This window comes from Coloeus monedula (genome assembly GCF_965178545.1).
Source record: "Coloeus monedula genome assembly, chromosome: 4".
In the NCBI taxonomy this organism is placed as follows: domain Eukaryota; kingdom Metazoa; phylum Chordata; class Aves; order Passeriformes; family Corvidae; genus Coloeus; species Coloeus monedula.
In genome coordinates, this window is record NC_138784.1 from 24,686,070 (window position 1) to 24,706,192 (window position 20,123).

General features: G+C 50.8%; 1 protein-coding gene across 1 annotated transcript; it reads right to left on the reverse strand.

Annotated features, from left to right (window-relative positions):
- Positions 1–8,377: 8,377 nt before the first annotated feature.
- Positions 8,378–18,260, reverse strand: MFNG (MFNG O-fucosylpeptide 3-beta-N-acetylglucosaminyltransferase; the record flags this gene model as incomplete). Its single annotated transcript, XM_082279771.1, has 8 exons — positions 8,378–8,444; positions 9,291–9,376; positions 9,883–10,048; positions 11,344–11,429; positions 12,471–12,624; positions 12,712–12,814; positions 13,334–13,382; positions 17,922–18,260. 8 exons carry the CDS (start codon positions 18,258–18,260, stop codon positions 8,378–8,380), a joined length of 1,050 nt encoding a protein of 349 aa, XP_082135897.1.
- Between the last annotated feature and the right edge of the window lie 1,863 nt (positions 18,261–20,123).

A 20,123-nucleotide genomic window follows, 5' to 3' on the forward strand; every position in this document is an offset into this window, starting at 1 on the left:
TAATTCCAGCAGCGGGGCTGGGCTTTCCCAGGGCAGGACTGGATGACCAGCAGTAAAGTATATGCTCGTGGCTGGGGAAGTGAATGAGCATAAGGCACCTCTAGAGCTGCATTTCGGACCTGTATGGATAGGTCATTGTATGGATTGGGCATCCTCTCCGTAAAGGACAGCCCTCACTCCTCATTGAGCTAGCCTGTGTTGCCCTGGATGCATCTGGGTGCCCTCTGTCCGTATTGCTGCTGTATCCCAGGCTGTCAGAGATTGAGGTGGGAGGATGAACTCACAGCTATCCCACCTGCACCTGATCTGTCCAGATTACATGACCAGGAATTGGCAGTCACACAAGTGCTGTGTGTGTTGGGCCACATTTGCCACCAGGGAGCTTTTGGTGAGGAGGTTTCACTCCATGGCCTTGATGCTTACAAAAGGCTTAGTCTGAAAAGAGGTCTTAAAACCGCGGTCCACCCACAGGTGGACAGCTGCTCTGCCCACACAGCAGTTTGAGCTGTGACTGTGGACTGCCAAGTCATTTCGAAAGATGAAAGGGCTGGAATGGAGCTCAGCCTCCTCTGCCCTCAGCTCCAGGATGCGTCTCTGCCTCTTCCCAAACACATCCTGGCCTCACCAGGCCATTTTTGTTCCAGAGAACTGCAGATCAGCTGCCTCACAGAGGAGAAAGCAGTGCCCAGGACCCTGACGAAGCTGCTCAATGGGCATCTACAAATGGTGTTGGCACAGAGTTGCAGAACAAACCTGTCTTCACCATCGACCCAGTAGCAGTGCCTCGCTACCAGCAACCAGGTTTTCAATTCTAGCACCGGTAGTCTGGACCAGAACAATGTGTTTTAAGAGCCAGCTGGACAAGCATCTGACAGAAGGGGTATAAGGTGGCTGGCCCTGCTGCAGGATTAGATAACCTCCTGATACCTCGGCACCTCGCTCACTCTCTGTGATTCTGTGACCAAGTCAGAGTGCACACTTTCCAGTCACACACATTGTTGTGCTACCAGATTAATAACAACACAAACACTTCCTTCCAACACTGAAATCTTGCTCATACTTCACATGTAGCAGGAACTTGACATGGCATGAACATGATTCGTGCCATGTCCATGTAACAGCAACCATGTTACATGTCCATGTAACACAACTCTATAAGCACCTTTCTCCAGGTTACCGTAAGAGGCAGAATGACCTCCAGGGATGCAGATGCAGGGCATCATCTGGCTCCCAACTCTCCTGCAATTCAGGGAGCTTTTAATCAACTGGGCCCACATTACATGAGGATGTGCTGCCTGTCAGCAAGCCAGCCCTGTATTTTGGGGTGACTGAAGCCAGGAAAATAAACCAGGAAGAATCAGAACAGAACAGCACAGTCCCAGGTCAGCCAGGATTAATTACCTGCCTTGTGGCATCTCCCCCAGCCCTGCTCTCCTCAGCTGTCCAGTGCCCAGTAGCTCACTGGCTGAGTAGCCATCTCTCTCCAGTGGGCCAGTGCCACATGTTTAAGTTGGAACATTATTCTTCAGTTCTGGGAAATTGGATTAAGGGTCAGACAATACTGACTGTTATTTACCTTTGATTAAAACCAGCCCTCCTCCCTCCCGGGCCAGAGAGACCAATGTTGCTGTTATTTACTCTGCTGCCAAACCTGGAGTTCAATCCCTGCCCTGCGGCACTCAATAAAAGCCAGTGCAGAGGTGGGGGTGTGCAGCAGGCAGGGCTGAGTGGGTGGGAGTGATTACCCAGGCCACCATGTCCAGTTTGTTTCCTCTGCTGTCAGACTCTGCCTTAGCAAGGACAGGGGTGCTCAAAGTGCCTGCCTCTGTGGCTCACGGGGCTGTTTGCCCCCATGCCTGTCTCTGGTCCTCTCCCCTCAACAAATCCCCACTTCCACACAGCTCCCCTTTTAATGTCCTTCTTTCTCTCTCTTCCCTCAGCCTCCACCTTCACCTTCAGCCTCCCCTCCCTGCTTCCCCTTTCTGCCTTTTCTTCTCTTCTGCTCCCCCTCCTTCCCACCCTCTCCCCCCAGTCCCTTTCTTATTCCTCTCATTCTCCTCCTTCCCTCTCCCCCACTCTCCAAGCCGCTATTCCAGGACAATAGAGCAGATGGCAGGCTGTTTGTTTTATATGTCCCTTTGGAAAATCAGCTCAGCTGTTGAATCTGCGACTTTTGCTAAAAACAGACACCGTCCAATACAGCTGAATGCCAGGGAGAAAGGAGAGGGGCTGGGGGGGGCCCTGCTCTCCCTACCAGCTGCACCAAGACCCTGTCTGTCTGCACCCCACACCATGCCTTTGGGAAACAAGCCTGTCAGAGAGCCGAGAGAGGAGCTTCTCCCCTGCAGAAAAAACACCATGGCAAGCAGAGAGAGCTTCTAGAGTCAGCCTCACTCCAGCCAAAGCTGACAGTGGTGTGGGAAAGGTGGGGCAGTGTGGAAGGGGCAGACTCTTGTCAGCACATCCCTCCTGCTCATTGCCCCAGCCTGCTGCTTCTGCGAGCTGAGTTATATGGGAGCTGAGTTAGATGGAGTATGCTCAGGCAGCAGATGCAGCACAGAGTAGAAGCCGGCGCTCTTTGCCAGCCCCATGTCTCCTCCTACGCTACTGGGGGCGCCACGAGTGAGAAACCACCACCAGCAACGAGTGTGTGGGGAGGGGAAGACAGTCCTTGCCTTTTTCCTTCTGGCTTTCCCCTCTTTTTTGTGAACCCCTAAGCTCCAAGGTACTGGTCATCAGGCCACCATTTGCCACCACAGCCATGAAGACGATGTAGATTTTTTTCTGGTTCTTTCTCTTATCCAAACCACTTGCTTCATCATTCACCTCTCCCTTCATATATTATATCTGCTTATATCACACATCCTTCAGATCTTCATGGTATTTCTGGTGGAAACTCTGCTCCTGAACTCTGCCCCTCCCTGGCCCAAAGACCATCTTCTTCTCCCTGCTTAGACATGACAATACTGTCTCACTGATCCTGTAAGCCCTCCCCTCCCTCCCCACCCTGTCTCTGCTTGTAAGTAATTCACAGTAGGCACCCTGTCCAGCACGAAGCACAGGCTTGCCTTGGCTCAGAACCAGGGCTGCTGGATTCTCTGCCAGTGCAATTGCTGGATATTCCATGGCATATCCTCCGTCTGATACAGCATGGCCAAAGGCACCAGCTGCAGATTCTCTCTGTGCCCCACTTCTGGGGGTGGGATGGGGAGAGCAGGGTTTCAGAATAGCAGCATCTCTCCCCATCCAAATGCCCTGTTTCATTGCACTTCTTTTTCCTACACTGCTAAAATCAACACTGTCTTGTTTTCAAGCAGTGGCAGAAGGGCCAAGGCCAGCAAATCCTGTTTAATTTGTTCCTAAAGTTCACTATGGATCAGATGCAGCTCCCAACAAAACCAAGAGAGGCTTAACCAAGGCACAGTCAGCTGTAAAATCAGAAGAGGCTCCTTAGCCTGAAAGACAATTTAAACACAAGACATAGGCAAGGAGCCCATTCTTGGGGTTTGTAATTAATCACTTACAGTTCAAACAGGGAGAGGGATAAGTTCCCAGCTTTCTTAGAGTCCAAGCTGGATCCAACAGGAAGGGAAAAAAATCTCAGACTGTCAAGGAACAGCCATAAAGAGGCAATGCCATCTGAGCAACAAGAGCTCAGTTCTGCACTCCTTTAACTTCCCAGGTATTTAGGCAGAGAGTCTACAGGAAAAATTCCTGCATCAGCTGGTGAGAACGGGCACAGTTACTTGAACATCTACGATGACGCTCTTCTTCCTGGCCTTGCTTATGTCTATGGCAACACTTGCATCCTCTTCAGTGGAGCCACATGATGAGCACTATTTGGCACAGGAGAAAGTTCCAGCTAGTCTGAGATTCCATCTCTGGCACCAACTGCTAGCAGGTTCCTCAAGGAAGAACATAAGGATGGGTCCATGCCTCCCTGTGACCATCCACTTACTGAATGGAGTAATCACCCACCCTCCTTCAGCTTTGCATCCGTCCCAGAAGTGTGCAGAGCCAGCTGTCAAGTCTGGTTTTTCAGAGATTGAAAACAAAAGAAATTTAACAAATTAATCAAAAGAGCTGCTGATCCCACTCTGGACTGTCTGAAAAGCCTGCATGGTAAACAAGGACAGAAGAAGTATCAAAATTAAGAAGCTAAATCTGTTGCAAGCAAGTGACCATTAACACTGATGAAAAGACACTCACTTATCTGGAGTGTTATTAAAAAAAGAAGAGGTTCAGGGCCAAACAAACTGATCTCACCTCTTCCACGGTGAACTCTGTCTCACAGGCTGCCATCCTCAGTGGCACTGGTGAGCTGCAGTTGCCCTGATCACAAAAAAAACATCCAGAGCTGGGGGGCCAGGCAACACCCCCTTTCCTGCTCTGGCTGGGCAGCCCCCAAACAGCACTTTCAATGCACTGCTAAAATTCCCGTGCTCCTCCAAGGCCTCGCTTGGTGGTTTCTTTCCTTCCAATCTCCTCTCTTCTTGTTCCTATTTCTCATCTTTTGACTCCTGTCTAATAAACTGCTCGCCTTTTGAAGGCTGCTTCTTAAGTAAGAAGCCTGGGGAGAGAGCTGAAGGCTGCAATGTGGGTACACGTTGGGTAAATCCCACAGTGGCTCAGGAATCTGTTTTTCTTCGGCAGCAGAGCTGTTAAGAGGAGTTGGCACCAGAGACAGAACCATTGTCTGATGTTGCTATTCTTCTCTCTCCCCTTCAAGTCTTTAGCAACAACTGCAGTTTCCCACCTATTTCAGCTAACTTCTCTTTCCCCCTAAAGAAAGGATAGTTATTAGCATTTTTTTTGCACTGTCAAATAGGGCTTTTCTCATAAAAATTCTTCACGCTAAGGGGAAAGTGAAGAAAAGATATTGTTAACATGAAAGCTTTACTTAATATTTTACATTTCAAATACTGTAACTGCCTTTTTCCCCCCCCTTCTCCCTTTTCTGAATTTTCAGGATACAGTTTAAACATCATTAATAGTGTTGGTTGCTATGGTGTTGGGCAGGCAGGGGTGTCTATACTTGAAACCTTGAACTACACTTAATGTTGTACAACAGCAGGGTCATGCCAACACCCTTGACTTTGACCCCACTTTTCCCAGTAAAATAAAAAGACCATGTCTCCATTCCTTTTCGTTCTTGGGAGAGGGGTTTTTTTTCCCTGCAATGAGAAAAGGAAGTGAGAGCTAGAGAAAGGTAGAGATTAAAAAAAAACAAAACAAAAAAAAAAAACAAAACAAAAAAAACCCAAATTTAATAGACCCAGTGGAACCTTTCCAAAATCTTTGTTACATCAAGAGAAAGAGAATAAAAAATGACAGCCCCCTGAAAAGTTTCACATGAGATTGTTTCTCATTTTCCCAAGCAGCTAAACATTTTAATAAACTAGGAAAATGAGACTGTAAAACCACAACATCTGACAGCAAGCCCCAGGGGCAGGAACCATTCCTGAAACTAATTTTAACTCATGTTTTAACGTTGATCAGATTTCATGTGGTGAATGTCCCATTAAGCTGTCTCTCTGTTCTTAGAGAAAACCTGGTTTCTTTTGTCGACTCAGAAGCTATTTTCTTTCCAGCGTATTGTCGTCACAGGCATAGCAGGACTTTTCTGTCATTCATTTCTCTACAGCCCAAGAGATGCCCTGCCCCAGACATCTTCTCATCTGTTCTGTTTCCTTATGAGACAAGATATTTTCCATAAAAGTGGCACTTAACTGCTCCAGCAACGAAGCCCAGTCTTAAATGGGTCCCCATGCAGCCACTCAAGGACTCAACCCATTAAACATCTGATCTTCAGCCACGCAAAAGGCACCATGTCAATTCAGACCAGCTGAGGCCAGGATCCAAAGCGAGCTTTCAGAGTCTCTGCTTTGCTTTTACCTCAGGGAAGTGAAGCTGCTGTACCAGTTTCCTCAAACAAATCGCATTTTGCTCTGATTGTCACCAGGACATCTACAGACACGACCAACTTTTTAACTCAGTCTCTATTAACATCAGCTGAAAGTTTGAATGGGGAAAACTGATACATCCAAAAAGTGTAGGTTTCTCTTGAAGACTCATTTCTTCTCACAAAAGCATATTTCATCTCCTGGTTGAGTTCAAACCCAACCACTTGTTCTGTGGGGCAGGACTTCTTGGTGCTGCATCCCCCTTCCAATAGCTGTGTGTCTGTTTTGTGGATTCTTGGCTGGCACAGCCGTGTGAGCCAAGGGCTTTGCACAACTCAAGGAATGGTCACTGGCATCAGCTTGCTCCTCTGCCTGCTCAGGATGAGCTTCTAGTTCAAAGGCCTGTTGTGCAACAGAAGGAAGCAAGGCTGTGTGCTGCTACACAAGCTGACTAAATTCCAGTAACAACGACCAGGTTGGAAAACACAGAATCACAGAATAACAAGGTTGGAAGAGGCCTCCAAGATCACTGAGTCCCAACCCATGTCCTAACACCTCAACTAGACTATGGCACCAAGTGCCATGTCCAGTCTTTTTTTAAACACATCCAGAGATGGTGACTCTACCACCTCCCTGGGTAGACCATTCCAGTACTTGATTATTCTTTCTGTGAAAAACTGTTTCTTAATGTCCAACCTATACCTTCCTTGACACAGCTTGACACGGTGCCCTCTTGTTCTGTCAGTTGCTGCCTGGTGGAAGAGACCAACCCCCGCCTGTCTACAAGCTCCTTTCAGCTCTACAGGCTCCTGCCTTCTGTTTTTCCAGGAATTGAAGTGCTCATTCCTTTCTAGATCCCCCTTTGCAGAGGTGGAAGGTCTTTCTGACGCCTTTCCTTTAAACCTCGTGTGCTCTGTGTAGGAGATGCTGGTGCTCAGGGGGTGGAAGGAGGTGACAGAGTGGCCAGTTTTCAAAACAGCAAAGCCACAGTGACAGTTGCCTTTGGCTCTTCCAGCCCACCAGCAGCAGGCTTAGTCACATCAGCAGCATCAAAGCTGAGCAGCTCCTTAGAGAAAGGGCATTTGTCCTTTCATCTGGAGATTACAGGATCTCTCACAGATCCCAGCAGTCTGTTTTGAAATGCTCTTTAAAGAGAAATACCTGTTTGTGGTACCACCTGCCATTTAAAACAGCCCCTTTGCCTTCCAACTTTCCCTGCAACACTCTCCCCCAGCTATTTAACCGTGTGTACAAGGACAAAATTATGACTAAGTTCCTTCCCCAGCAAGGACCGTTGCCCAGCTTTCACACTGGGCCCTTTATTAAGAAAAGGACCCTTCACAAACATGCCAGAAAGCTTGTAACCTATTTGGGCCCGCTCCTTCCCCCTGCTGCACACAGCAGGGACAGCAGGGAGGCAGAAAGCGGCTATTAGCATCTGGAGGAAAGACCCACAGAGATAAAAAGCTCTTTGCCTTGCTCTTGCCGTTCCTTCATGACTTAATTTTTTCGTCTGGGGACAGAAAAGATTATAAAGCTGTAACCTCTAATCTGCTCCTGAGCACTCCTTCTCCATCTCTTCCTTTCTCCTCTCTTTCAGCCAGTTCTAATCCTTTATGTCTCTTCTCACAGACAGGAGTTGGAGTCTAATCTCAGGTGACAGGTTGGTAATTAGAGCAAGAGATTATCCTGACCCCACATCAAGAAGGTAAAAGGAGAGGAATAAAGCAGCACCATACAAGATCAAACCTTCAACATTCAATGCGGGAACCAACCCCATCTCGCTCAGTTTCCTCCTGGCTCCCTTACCACACACCCTCTCTTTTGTCCCAGCAGAGCAGGGGATTCCTGATTCTTTGTACTTCCTGCCCATCTCCCCTCCATTGAGCAAGGACTATGCTTTTCCAGGATTCATTCAGCACAAAAGTGGTCACATTTTCCATTTCTATAGACTTTGATTATGCAGAGACTCAGCAGGTCTGTGGCTGCAAAGTGTGGGCAGTAGGGAAAACGCAGATATAGAGGAAGAGGCCCTGCTCACAGAGTCTGGAGCCATGACATGCTGCCAGCCACCCTCAGTTGGGCACTGGGTACACACACACAGGGCCCTTCTAGTCCAGCAAGATGCAGCCAGGGCACAGAGCAGCAGCAGCAAGTCCTCATCTCTACCAAGATGCCCAGCAGTCACTATCCAATCCTTGATCTGCCCAGAAGGCATACTGCTCCCATCCCTTGCACGTATCCCAGCACAGATGAGAAGCTCATTCATGTGTCCAGCCCATCTTATCCATCTTTGGATCAGACCTTGTCTCTTGTCCTGTGTCACCAGTATTGAGCGAGGACCAAGAAAGCCATCACAGAGCCCCAAGACCACCACAGAAAAGGTGAAACTGGGAGCACCAAGCTTCTTCAGTGTCCCACTCCCTAGAGGGGAACAGGTGTCACCAGGATTCACTGTAGCTAAGACTCAGGCATCACCAGCCAACAGCCTGCAGGCACCAGGAGGTGTCGGGATAGAGGTGGCAGTGGAGTGATCGAAACCTGCTGGGGAGAAAGCAAAGTAAGGTCAGAGGACAGTTTTTACACCAGCACACAGCTGGAAGATGGAGGACCTCTCCCTTATGCCCCATTCCACATCAGGCACCCATCCTGCACCACAGAGCTCAGGACTGGTTGTTCGATGACCCACGATGTCTTTTCTCAGCAAAGCCTCCCTCTGGTACCCAAATCCAGCTCCAGCCCATGGAGCCAAAGCCCACAGCTCACCCTGATCACGGGCAGGGAGATGGGCACTGCACCAGCCCCTGCTACGTGGTTCTGCTGATGCTCTTTTCATCACCCAGCTGCTTCCCACCCCTGCTATCTCCAGCCAGGATCTTCCTACTCATGCTCTGCAAATAACAACTTTAGGTTTGTTCACTCAAAGAGGAGAAGGTAAATCAAAGAACAGTTTTGTTTGCAGTCAGCCTGAAGTGAACCTTTTTCTTTTTTCCCTTCAGTTTTCTCAGCAAAGCATAAAAGGAAAAAGCAAGCAGAGTTTCCTTTCCTGAGTTTAAAAGAACATTTCTGCTCCTGTCCCTGAGGTAAAAGGTTAGCTTGTTCAGCCTCAAAATGGGAAATAAACAGCAATACTTTTGGCTTAGGAATTGTCCAAATAAAATGTTTTGAACACTTCGTTTCCTCCTACTCACCCAAAAAGCTCTGCAAAGTTTATAAGCGTTCACAATCAGCTTAATGCTGGGGTGCCCCTCACCCCATAAACCATGTGACTGTAAGGTTTCTGTCCCTCTCTCTTGCCCTCCTGCACCCCGCTGGGCTGCCTCCCCCTCCCAGCCTGTTGTCTGAGGGCTCACACAGGAGCAACACCCAGAGCATCATGCCCCATACCTTGAGGGGTCCTCCTGGGGCGAGAAGGGGCCGCTGAGCTCAATGACATTAAGTTTGTTCTCAAACATACCATAGCTGAGGGTGACCTACAAAGCAGTGGTGAGAAAGGAGCAGAGAGGGTGAGGTGAGTTCAGGAGCAAGGAATTTGCTGTAGGTGACAGAAACTCCCGTTCTAGTCCTTTCTCTGCTGGCTTAGCCTCTGCCTTCCACATCTCTCCTGTCTTCCTTCCCGTGATGGTCCACCCTACTAGTCCTTTGCCAGGCAGACACAGTGCCATGTCAAAGGCCCTTTCCCAATCAATCATTTCTGCTTGTCCTTGTGCCACATTCTCCCAGGGATGCCCTCAATCCTCCCGTCACTCCCCATACATGTGCTCCCCACCACTGATCCCAGGACACTGTCACTGGCAGCTGTGCTGCAGGCAACATCTGCTCCTTATTTCAAAGAAGCATTTGTCAGGAAAGCCTCCCCAGACGAGCAGATGATTGATCCAATGCACATCAGCGCCATCAGTGGAACCGTGTGCCTGTAAGCTCCCCTCTACTTCTCCTTCCTCACACACCTCCCTCTTGCTTCCTTTCCCCTCCTCACCTGCTGCATGAGCTGAGAGCTGGGGATGAGCTGCAGGTTCTCCAGGTGGGAGTGGAAGAGTGCATTGGGAATCAGCTGCCCACCGACTTTGCACTCAATGATGTAACCCACGGTGCAGTCATCTGGCAGGCGGATGAGTTCGGAAGTGCTCAGGAAGTTCCTGCCACTGGAAGAGAGTAAGGGCTGCATGGGTTAGGAAAAGGGTAGGGGCAGATGTAGGCATCCATTTGGGCAGGAGATTACTGAAAACCAGAGTAAATCCTGTAACCAGGCAAGAAATCCCTGAGCTCCACCTGCAAAGATTCAGGAACACGTTTGATCTTTCACCATTCCCAGCCGTGCTGCCCCACAAATCGTCAGGTGCTGCCCCAATACATGCTCAGGTTCTTGCTAAGCTGATGCAGAGAGTTGACAGACTTCCCTGAGCTGTTTCCCCACCTGTTTGGGGAAGTGCACTGAGACCCTGGGGGCATCAGACAAGCCACCACAAGAGAATCAGTGGGAGCACACAGCCAGGTCCAGGGGGAAGAAAAAAACAGGACATGCAGCTTGGATAAGCCATCCATGCAATGTAACACCACATACTGGGCCACCTTTTGATGACAGGCTAAACCAAATTTCTGTATTGGCAATAGTTACACAGTGTGAAGCACTGTCTACTGTAACAACCCCCAGCCACTTCAAATGTGTTTTAAGCAGTTCAAAACAATAGTGGCAGACTTTAGGCCAGGTTAGGCATTATCTATTGGTGCCACTTTCGTTTTACCCTAGATCACAGATCATCCTCCTGACTGAGCCTACCATAACATACATCTCATGGGCTTTGGCTAAAGCATCCACCTAGTGTGGATCAGATGTGTCCTTCTGGGTATGCTCAGATCTGGTTAAGGCTGGCACAGCCAGTGCCTACCAGTGTATGAGCATTCAGCCTGTGGTATAACCCAGGGCATCATGGAATACATCATCTTGTTGTAGGCCAGGCTAACACAAGACCATGCATCAAGCTGAGGAAATGACAGTAGGCACCCTGAGAAACCAAAGACTATTTGGGGTGAGGGAACAGAAAGCTGGCTCAGGGGGAGAGTAGAGAAAGTTGGAAAGAGGCAGGTGAAGGGGAGATGAGATAGGCAGATAGGAAAATCACTTAGGAGAAGAATCAGAGGAAGCTAAAAGGGATGGGAAGGAGCATGGGGAGTAACCAAGAGGTTTAAGGAGATGGGGAGAGAGGAGTACATCATCCTATGACCATGCTTGCTGATGTGCCTGCTCTGGCCAGTTTTCCATCAGTTAGCAGGCCCACCCACTACATCCTTCCTCCAGTCCCACACCTTGCAGACATGCAGCATGTGGCACTCTGCCCCTCTGCAAACACCACATGCACAAATCCAGGTCTGACACTGCCAGGAATTAATGTGCAGCCATGTTGCTCATCCCCAAAGGCTCCCCTGATCCCCAGCTCACCTGGCCCAGGGCACCATCTTCCTTGCCAGCATGCGGCTGATGCAGAACCCAGCCCCTCCCGTGGCAAACCAGAAGCGCACGGATTTCTGGAGAGAAACACCAGAGAAAATCAGTGGCAGAGGCTCAGACAATACCATTCTCCCAGAGATGGGAATGCTAGAAACCTGGCTTTGATGTCAGGACAAACACAGCCCTATCATCACCCCAACCCCCTGACTGCTGCCCAGAAGATGGACTTGCCAGCAGTACAGCATCAATTTTCACCTCCTCATAACTGGAATGGCCAGCTCCTCCTGCTGGCAGCAACAGGTGGGCTGCATAGGGCAGGCTGGTGTCCTGTCAGACACGTACCCAAAGGCAGAGCAACAACATCAGACTCTGCCCCTTGGATGATCAAATTTACTCAACACCTACAGCCCTGTTCAGACAAGATGGCAAGTGTTCACCTGGTCCCCATTCCTGCTGGGACCTGTCTCTCCTTGCAATATTGTGCTGGTTTTGGCTGGGGTAGAGTTAACTTTCTTCCCAGGGGCTGGTATGGGGCTGTGTTTTGGATTTGTGCTGAACACAGAGCTGACAACACAGAGATGTTTTTGTTACTGCTGAGCAGGGCTTACCCTGAGCCAAGGCCTTTTCTGCTTTCATACTGACCCATGGGTAAGGAGGTGCAAGGGAGGTTGTGAGGAGACACTGCCAGGACAGGTGACCCCAACTGACCAAAGGGATATTCCAGACCATATGACATCATGCTTACTATATAAAATGTGGGGAGAAGGAGGAGCAGGAGGGAACATTTGGAGTGATGGTGTTTGTCTTCCCAAGCCACCATTACGCATGATGGGGCCCTGCTCTCCTGGAGGTGCCTGTGCACCTGCCTGCCCGTGGGAAGCAGTGACTTAATTCCTTGTTTTACTTTGCTTGTGTGCGTGGCTCTTGCTTTCCCTGTCTTTATCTCAACCCATGAGTTTTCTACCTTTTTCCTTTTGATTCTCTCCCCACTCCCTCTGGTGGGTGAGCGAGCGAGTGGCTGCGTGGGGCTTGGCTGCTGGCTGGGGTTAAACCACGACAAGTGTGAGCCAGAGCACCAGAACAACCCACTGCCCCCACACCACCACCACAGGCTGTACCGTCTGATTGTTTGGCAGCATTTCAGAGGCCCAGATGGGTCGGTTGAGGCTGGGTTTGCCCAGGTAAACATCCCACGTCTCCGAGTAGGAGGACAAGAGCTTCAGGAGCACCTGAGGGTTCAGGTAGTTGTCATCATCCAAGTGACAAAACCAGCTGGGGGAGACAGGAAGACACGAGAAGTTTGCAGTAAGGAGGGTGCCTTTTGCTCTCAGGGGTCCCCCCAGGGCAGCCCTGCTTCACCTCAGGCCGCTGGCCAGGAAGGTGTCGAACTCTGCAGCCATCTTGCAGGACAGGGCCAGGTGGCTGTGCTCGGCAGAGCAGTTGGTGAAGATCACGCGGCCACCTGCCAGAGGAGGGAAAGCTCAGAGCCAGCCCACTTTGCACAGTCACAGGGAGGACATCTGGGCAGGAGGGAAGGGGTTTGTTCACAGACAGTCTCCTCACAGCCCCCCAAAAGGCATCTGAGCCCATGGTGACATGGGTTCCACTCTTCCCCCTACCAGGAGATGAAATCTGGACAAAGCTGAGCAGCTTGGCCAAGACCAGGATGCCTGCCATCCACACACCCACCCTGCTCACCGCCATGGGCAGCGGTTGAGGGGCTCTGTCATGGGCTGCTTCTATCCATGGATGCAGACAGCACCCTGCCTCCAGTGGGCTGCGTGCCCTGGGGTAAGCCAGATTCACCAAATCATCGCCACCACAGCTTGGGGCCCTCCCACGGGACACGGCAAGGGGCGTGTTTCAGTGGGCAGTGCTGGAGCAGGAGAGCCAGCCCTCACAGCAGACCCCCTCTCAAGGCCAGGGCAGCTGAGGGGCTGAAGGTGGAGTGGAAAGGTGGTGTCATAGGACAGGTCATTACCCACTCTCCTTTTCAAGGCATCATCTTCTTCATCAGTGAAGATGTAGGTCTGGGGAAACAAGGAAAAGAGGTTACTCTCAGGGATGGATCTGGTGCTGTTCCTGGCTGCCCACTTCCTCCTCCCACAGCTGGACACACTCAACATGGTTACCTCACTCCATCCTCTGCTGCTGTACCCACTCCCAGGCAGCAGCTGAACAGAAGCATGGCTGTGCTCCCCCTTCCTGCAGTGCACAATCCTCAGCGCCTGTGTGGCTTCACTTTCACCCCCATCCCACTGCCTAGGGAACAGGGGATCCATGACACTGAGTGAGGGGGCAAGATAGCCCTGGATTAGGTGTCAGTGGTACAAAAATTAAAGCATTGTGGTTAAATTAAGCTTGGGTTAAAAGAACATCTGCTTGTGCGTGAAGTGTGCACAGCCCCCTGCCAGTTTCTGCCCCCTCCTCCTCCTCTCTCTCCACTCCCAGGCTTCTCTAATCCCCCTTGCTGCCATTATGTGGCACATCTCCCCCTCTTCAGAGCCAGGCGAGGATCAGGGCTGGTGGAGAAAAGCTTTCTTCAGGCAGAAAATGAGCTTTCATGGAATGAAAAAGGAGTCGCGAGCCATAAACAGTCTCCCCACCAGCTGCCCACAGGCTGGTTAAACACAGCACCTGCGCAGGCACAAAGGGAACAAGGCAGGCAGACAACAGCTCCAGGAGCCATCACTGTTCCCAAAGGCTCTGGCAAGGAGACACAGTCTCTACATCTCCCCACACCCACCCAGCACTTGGGAGATAGAACCCTCTCTAGAGGACGTAGCAGGAGAAATGTTGTGTACATGAAAAGAAGGTAATGAAGGACCCTCAGAGACCGCCTGGCTCAAGCAGAGACAGCAGGATAGTTTCATGATCTCAGACGGATGAGCCACAGCGCTGGGTGAATTACCCTCCACCAGCTGAGCTGCAGCAATGGAACACGCACACATTCCCACCCCGCCCCACCAGTAAAGTCTTTTAGTTAAAAGCACTTTCAAGGCGATCATGTGACAAGAAGCAATTAGCGAAGTCTCAGGTAAAGGAACTGCTCTGGGTCAGGGGACCGTATCACAACCTTCAGGCAAGGCAGGGATTGTCAGCAGCATGGGATTTCCCTTGCCAGCATGTCAGTTAGAAATTTACACTATGGCAAATATTTTCATCTTAAGAAAAAAAAAAAAAAACAAACCTGAAACAATTGAAACTTTCTGCCATTTTCAAAAAAAAACCCCAAGAAATATTTTTGCTGGAAATTACTTGCTTACAGATATAAAACTAACTAGATATCACGTGCTTAACAAACATCACATTTGATTGACTTAAAATAGCAATCCGCATCTTCTCCAAATTTTCTACTTGTAAAAATATTCTGAGGTTCCCAGTTTTCTCTTGATGCAAGATGGGAAACGGGTTTTTTTTGCAGACATCCAACACGTTTCTGTGGAACCCAAGGATGAAAGTACACTGTCACCACAGGCAACACCAGACTGTCCAAAATAACTGGGAAACGGGAACTGTGAGTGTGGGGATTAGGCAAGTCTGATTTTTCTGGCTCTTTCAAACTCTGATCTCCATGGCACACCTGTCTGTGCTCGAGAAACGCAAAAAAAAGGTCTCAACAGCACACAGAGCCTCCATCCATGTCTCTTCATCCCTCATATGCCTGAGGGTGGGAAACCTGGAACAGCAGCTGCTGCCAGAGACGAAGCACAGAAGGTGTCCCTCCATTCTGGAGCGGAGAAGATGTCAGTGTAGGAAAGGATGTCTGCTGGACAGCAGTGCAAGCAGTGATATGGAGCCCCTGTGTCAAACAGCTTTTTCTGGCAGATCTTCATGAACATCAGAGCCCATGCAATGGATAAATGCTAGACTTCGAGACCTCCTCACCCCAAACTGGGGAAATAGCCTAGCAAGAAAAAACTAGGAAAAGGGAATAAAGATGTGGAACGTGATAACCCAGGGCCGTGTTCATCTCCCAGGCTCACAGGATACCCCTTCTGGGTGAAGAAACCCTCTCCAAAATGCAAATACTTCAGCAGGGTTATAGTTGTGTCCTGCACAGAGAACAAATTCAAAATCTGTGGTGCATTCACATCACTGAAAATCTGAAAGCCAGTTCAGGATGGGCCATTCAAAGGTTTCATTGCTGGATGTGTGGGCTTCTAAAAGGAGGGGAAGTGCTAGAATTAGTTCACATTACCAAACAAAATGCCATTTCACACCAGAAAGCTGGACTTATCTCCATCAAAACTTCTGGAGCCAAGAGTGCAAATCACTCCCAGATTATGCCCAGCCTAAACAATCATCAGAACCAACACTTCTGCTTACATTAAGCTTTTGCTGAGGAAAAGCCTTTTGCTAAAATGACTTTCACATCAATATCCCATGGGAAGTCTGTCATGGATCAGTTCTCAAGAGGCAGAGCATGGTCCAGCAAAGAGTGCCCACCTCACACTTCCCCATCTCTCACCAACTGCACGTCTTCAGATTAAACAGAGCAGTTTCAGAGACAATCTCTCTTATTTTCTACCCCAACAGAGTCCAACACAGAGGATTTTTAATTCAGCTCCCATACAGTCTGTCCTTGCCATCAAAGCCACAGCTGTTCCTGCCTCCTGTTACAGTCACCTAAGCCTGATCTGGAAGGTCTGGGTTGCTTCCTCCAGGAGGAAACCATGCAGGTAATCAGCTCCGAAGCCAGGCTTGGCATCAGCAACACGGCCGGCTGCTAAAACTTCCCTGCTGGCCACTGGTGGAGAAAGACTCTCTGAATTGGTCTCCAGCCATGAGTAAGGGCGAGACAGTAAGATGCTGGGTCAGCGCTAGGAGGAGGCAGCCTCTGCACATCAGGACTTCTGAGACCTGGATTTCTCCAGGACTGGTTCGTAAAGCCTGTATCTCTCTCTCTTTTTTTTTTTTTTTTTTTTTTTTTTTGCTAAGTGAGGTTTTCTATATTGTCAAATTTTCAAAACCAACCATTTCCTGTAAACCAAAAAAAACCGTTAAGCAGGAATATATTAAAAAATAAAAGTTTTTGACTTTCATATACGTCTCTTTACTTCCCTTTCTGCTCCCACTCCCCTTCCCTCAAAGCCATTTCATAAAAAAAGCAGAAGAAAAACACAGAAAACTGAGGAGGGGGGAGGTAAATACTGAACTTGCAACAAAAATTAGTAACACTGAAAAAACTCTGTTTAAAAATGAGTGATACTCCCACTCTACTCTTCCTTCCTATTTTCCTGCTCAGCCTGTGTAGTTTTCCCAGAAGCTGGCAGCAGCATGGAAAATTCAACACCTCTTCCCAGGTTTGGACATCACTTGCATGTCAGAGGGGATCAGATGAATCTGGGGAGCTAATAGCTAATTCCTGTCATCAGCAGAATGGCCAGGCACTGGTTTGTCAAACAAAGGAGGGAAAGAAAGGTGAATTGCTCCTTTAAAACCCACTGGGAAGGCCCCACGAACAATATCCTAATGCCAGTGCAGCCCATGTGGTTGGGTTTGGTTTCTCCAAGGAGCTGCTGGGCTGGAGCCGGCCGGAGAGGAGAAGTGCATCCGGAGGAGGAAGCAGGGCATCTCAGATGCTGAGAGGGACACACAGCCAGGGGAGGAAGCATGCTCAAAATAGGACATGGCTTCCTGCGCCGACCGCAGCAGACCAGAGAGCTGCAGCACCACGAAGTGGAAAACCACCCTTACCCAGAAAACCCCGCATTGCTTCAGGCGCTCTCCTACCAGTACCTCCGCCCCCGTCCCCCTTCCTCGCTGGGGCCTGAATTTGCCTTCTAGGCACCCATCACACACAGGCAGAGGCAAAAAAACCCCAGCCTTCAGGGCAGCCACAGGATTTCTTCTTTCTTGAGGAGCAACTCTGCGAGGGAGGGAGAAAAGCGCCGGAGCTCTGGGGAGTACCCCTGCCCACCAGTAAGCCGGTCTGCACAGCACTACTAATGTGGTGCCCCACATCAGTTCCTCTAACAGGAAGGAAACTCTCCAAACTCTGTTTTAGCAAAGGATGGAAACATCGGGCCCCCAGTTAAAAAAACGAAAATTAAAATCAAAAATACACCCGCATCACTTCAAGATCATGCACATGAAAGCATCTGCCCAAGAAAGGAAAGGATGGATTGTGCTGATGTGCTGGGGAGTGAACAGGGCTGGCTACAGGAGGTCCTGCAGGAGCCTGCCTGCCTTGTTCTCTTGCCCACTGCACTGCCTCTTTCCAGGGCAATGGGTGCCCAGGCACTGTGTAGGCATCCTGACGAAGGGCCAGGGGAGCTTGTCAGCTCCAAACCCAGCAAACTCATGGCACTAGGAGGTAGAAAGCCACCATTTCATACAGACATGGGATGGTCTGTGCATTCACTCTGGTGTGGCATCTCTGCCAAGCTTTCCCATGAAGCAGCAGTGAAACATTTTGCTGGGTAGCATCTCCCTTTGAATGTGGAGTGAGAACTAGAGAAAATGAGGCAAAGTCCCGAGGGGCACTACAGTGCCCAGCCTCCCCTTCCTCTGGCTTTTATCGCCATTACCAACACCTTCTCTGTAGTCTGAATCCCCACACTCACCTGCTCGCTGGCCTGGGATATCCACGTGTCCAGGAGCAGCTCCATCCTGCTCTGGTGAAATCTCTTGGTTGTCTTCACAGCTATGAAAATGTCCCCAAGCGTCAGGCTTCCCTCAGTCCTGTACTCCTCTGGAGGATGGAGTTTGAGGTCCTTCTGCCCCCTGCCACCAGCTCCCTCTGGGCTCCCTCCGCTCTGTTGCTCTGGCTTCTCCAGCATCCCCTCCCTGACCCCTGGGTGCTGAGCTGCGTCCCGAGCCCCGCGGTGCCGCATGGAGAAGAGAGCCACACTGGCAAGGAAGACTGCGGCCCCAGAGACACCACGGATGAGCCGACGGCCCATGGCTCCCAATCGATCCCGCCGCAGCCAGTATCCTACCGAACAAGGACAAGCTCTGCCTGTAGCTCCACGTGAAGCTGTCTGCTCTTCTCGAAGCCTCCGAAGGGGCAGGATTAGTCAAGAGCAAGGTCTGAACAGGATGTGGTCAAGGAACAGGGTGGGCAAAGACCAGGAAGCCAAAGAGTCAGCAGACGTGAAGGATCCCGGTGAAGCAGGGGGGATTTTCACAGACTACGGAGGGCTCAGTGGCCCAGCGAGGCAGGGACACATGACGGGAAAACACTCCAAGGCGACGGCACGTGGCTGGCACAGCCTGCCAGGAGGAAAGCGAGCATCCCCGCTCCCGACAGAGAGGCCGAGTGTCTCAGGCTGGGTGTTGAGGGGGCGGCCGAGGAGATCAGAGCCACGAGTGGGAAGTCTGGACCGAAGGCATCAGTTGCCCAGAAGACACCAGCCCACACATGCGAGCCAGGCGCTCCGGCAGCAGGCGAGCGGCGGCTGCAGGGACCGGGTCCAGCGTGCGGCGGGGCTGCCTCTCCACCTGCTCCCTCCCGCAGCTCTGGCTCCTGCCAGCCCCGGTCCCGCCTCCGGGCACGGGGCGGGGCGCCAGCCCGGGGGAGGAAGGATGGAGAGGGGGGAGACCTGCGTCTGACAGTGGGCTTGCCTCACCAGGGCATCCCCGGTCCGGGACGCCTCCAAGGTGACAAACGGCAGAGCTGGGAGGACAAACCTGTTGCTTGACTGATTTCCCCGCTTCTCCGTGACAGTCCAGCCCGATCTCTGCAGCCCTGCTCGGCCCGCTGCTCTTGAGGGAGGAGGCGAGGGTGACACTGATGTGGGCTCTGGTGAAGTTAAGGTGCGGGCTCCTATATTGTTCTTGGGAAGAACGACTTTTCCCAGGAATTCCCTCAGCCCCAAACTTTTCCTATGGACACACGTCTGAATTGCTGCCCCTGCCTTTTAGTCGCAGCCTGCCTCCCCACAGCAGGGTCGTGTGTTCCCTGCTGTCCCTCCCACCACATCCCAGAGTCTCAAGCTTCTGATACCCATCTCCCTAAACCATGACTCTGCTCCTGAAGGTCCCTTTTCCTTGGTCTCCAGCCCTGCAATCCCCACCCTCTGCCCCACCTCACATCACCACCAGGATGTCCAAGGACATTCTGCTGCCCAGGTGGCAGCACAGGAACAGGTACACCAGCAACCGAAAGCAGGAGGAAGGGCCTGCTGCCTCCCTTTCAGTTGTAGAATCATAGAATTACTTGGGCTGGAAGGAACCTTAAAGATCATCCAGTTCTAAGCCCACTGCCATGGGCAGGGACACGTTCCACTAGAGCAGTTTGCTCAGAGCTCCATCAGACCTGGCCTTGAACACTTCTGGGGGAGCATGGGGGGGTGTGTGTGCAGTGTCACCGCAGAGTTTATATCCCACCCAGCTCCTTGTCCCCTGCAGCAGAGCTGAGCTCAGCAACGTGTCCCTTGTGGCTTTCATGCTGTCCAAGGTGACGCTTCCCTTTCTCTGGGCAAGGAAAGGGGATGTCCTTTCTCTCTGGAAAACCTCAGAGACCTGCAGGCACAGCAGCAAAGTGGCACCTCCAGCTCCTTCCCCACCCCCCGCCTTCACCACTGGTCGCCCCTGTGCCACCTTCACTTCCAGCCCTCTGGTTGCCAACAAGGGGTGGGGATATCAGAGACCCTCAAAAAGGTGTGGGAGCCCCTCCCAAGGACAAAGACCACCATGGAAGGGAAATTTGGGGGTCAGCACCACAGATTGCTGCGTGCTTTTGCTGGTTCAGTTAGATATAGGGTAGGTGACCATGCTGCCCCCTTCACACTACCTGTAGGCCACTTTACAGAGTAGCCAGAGGG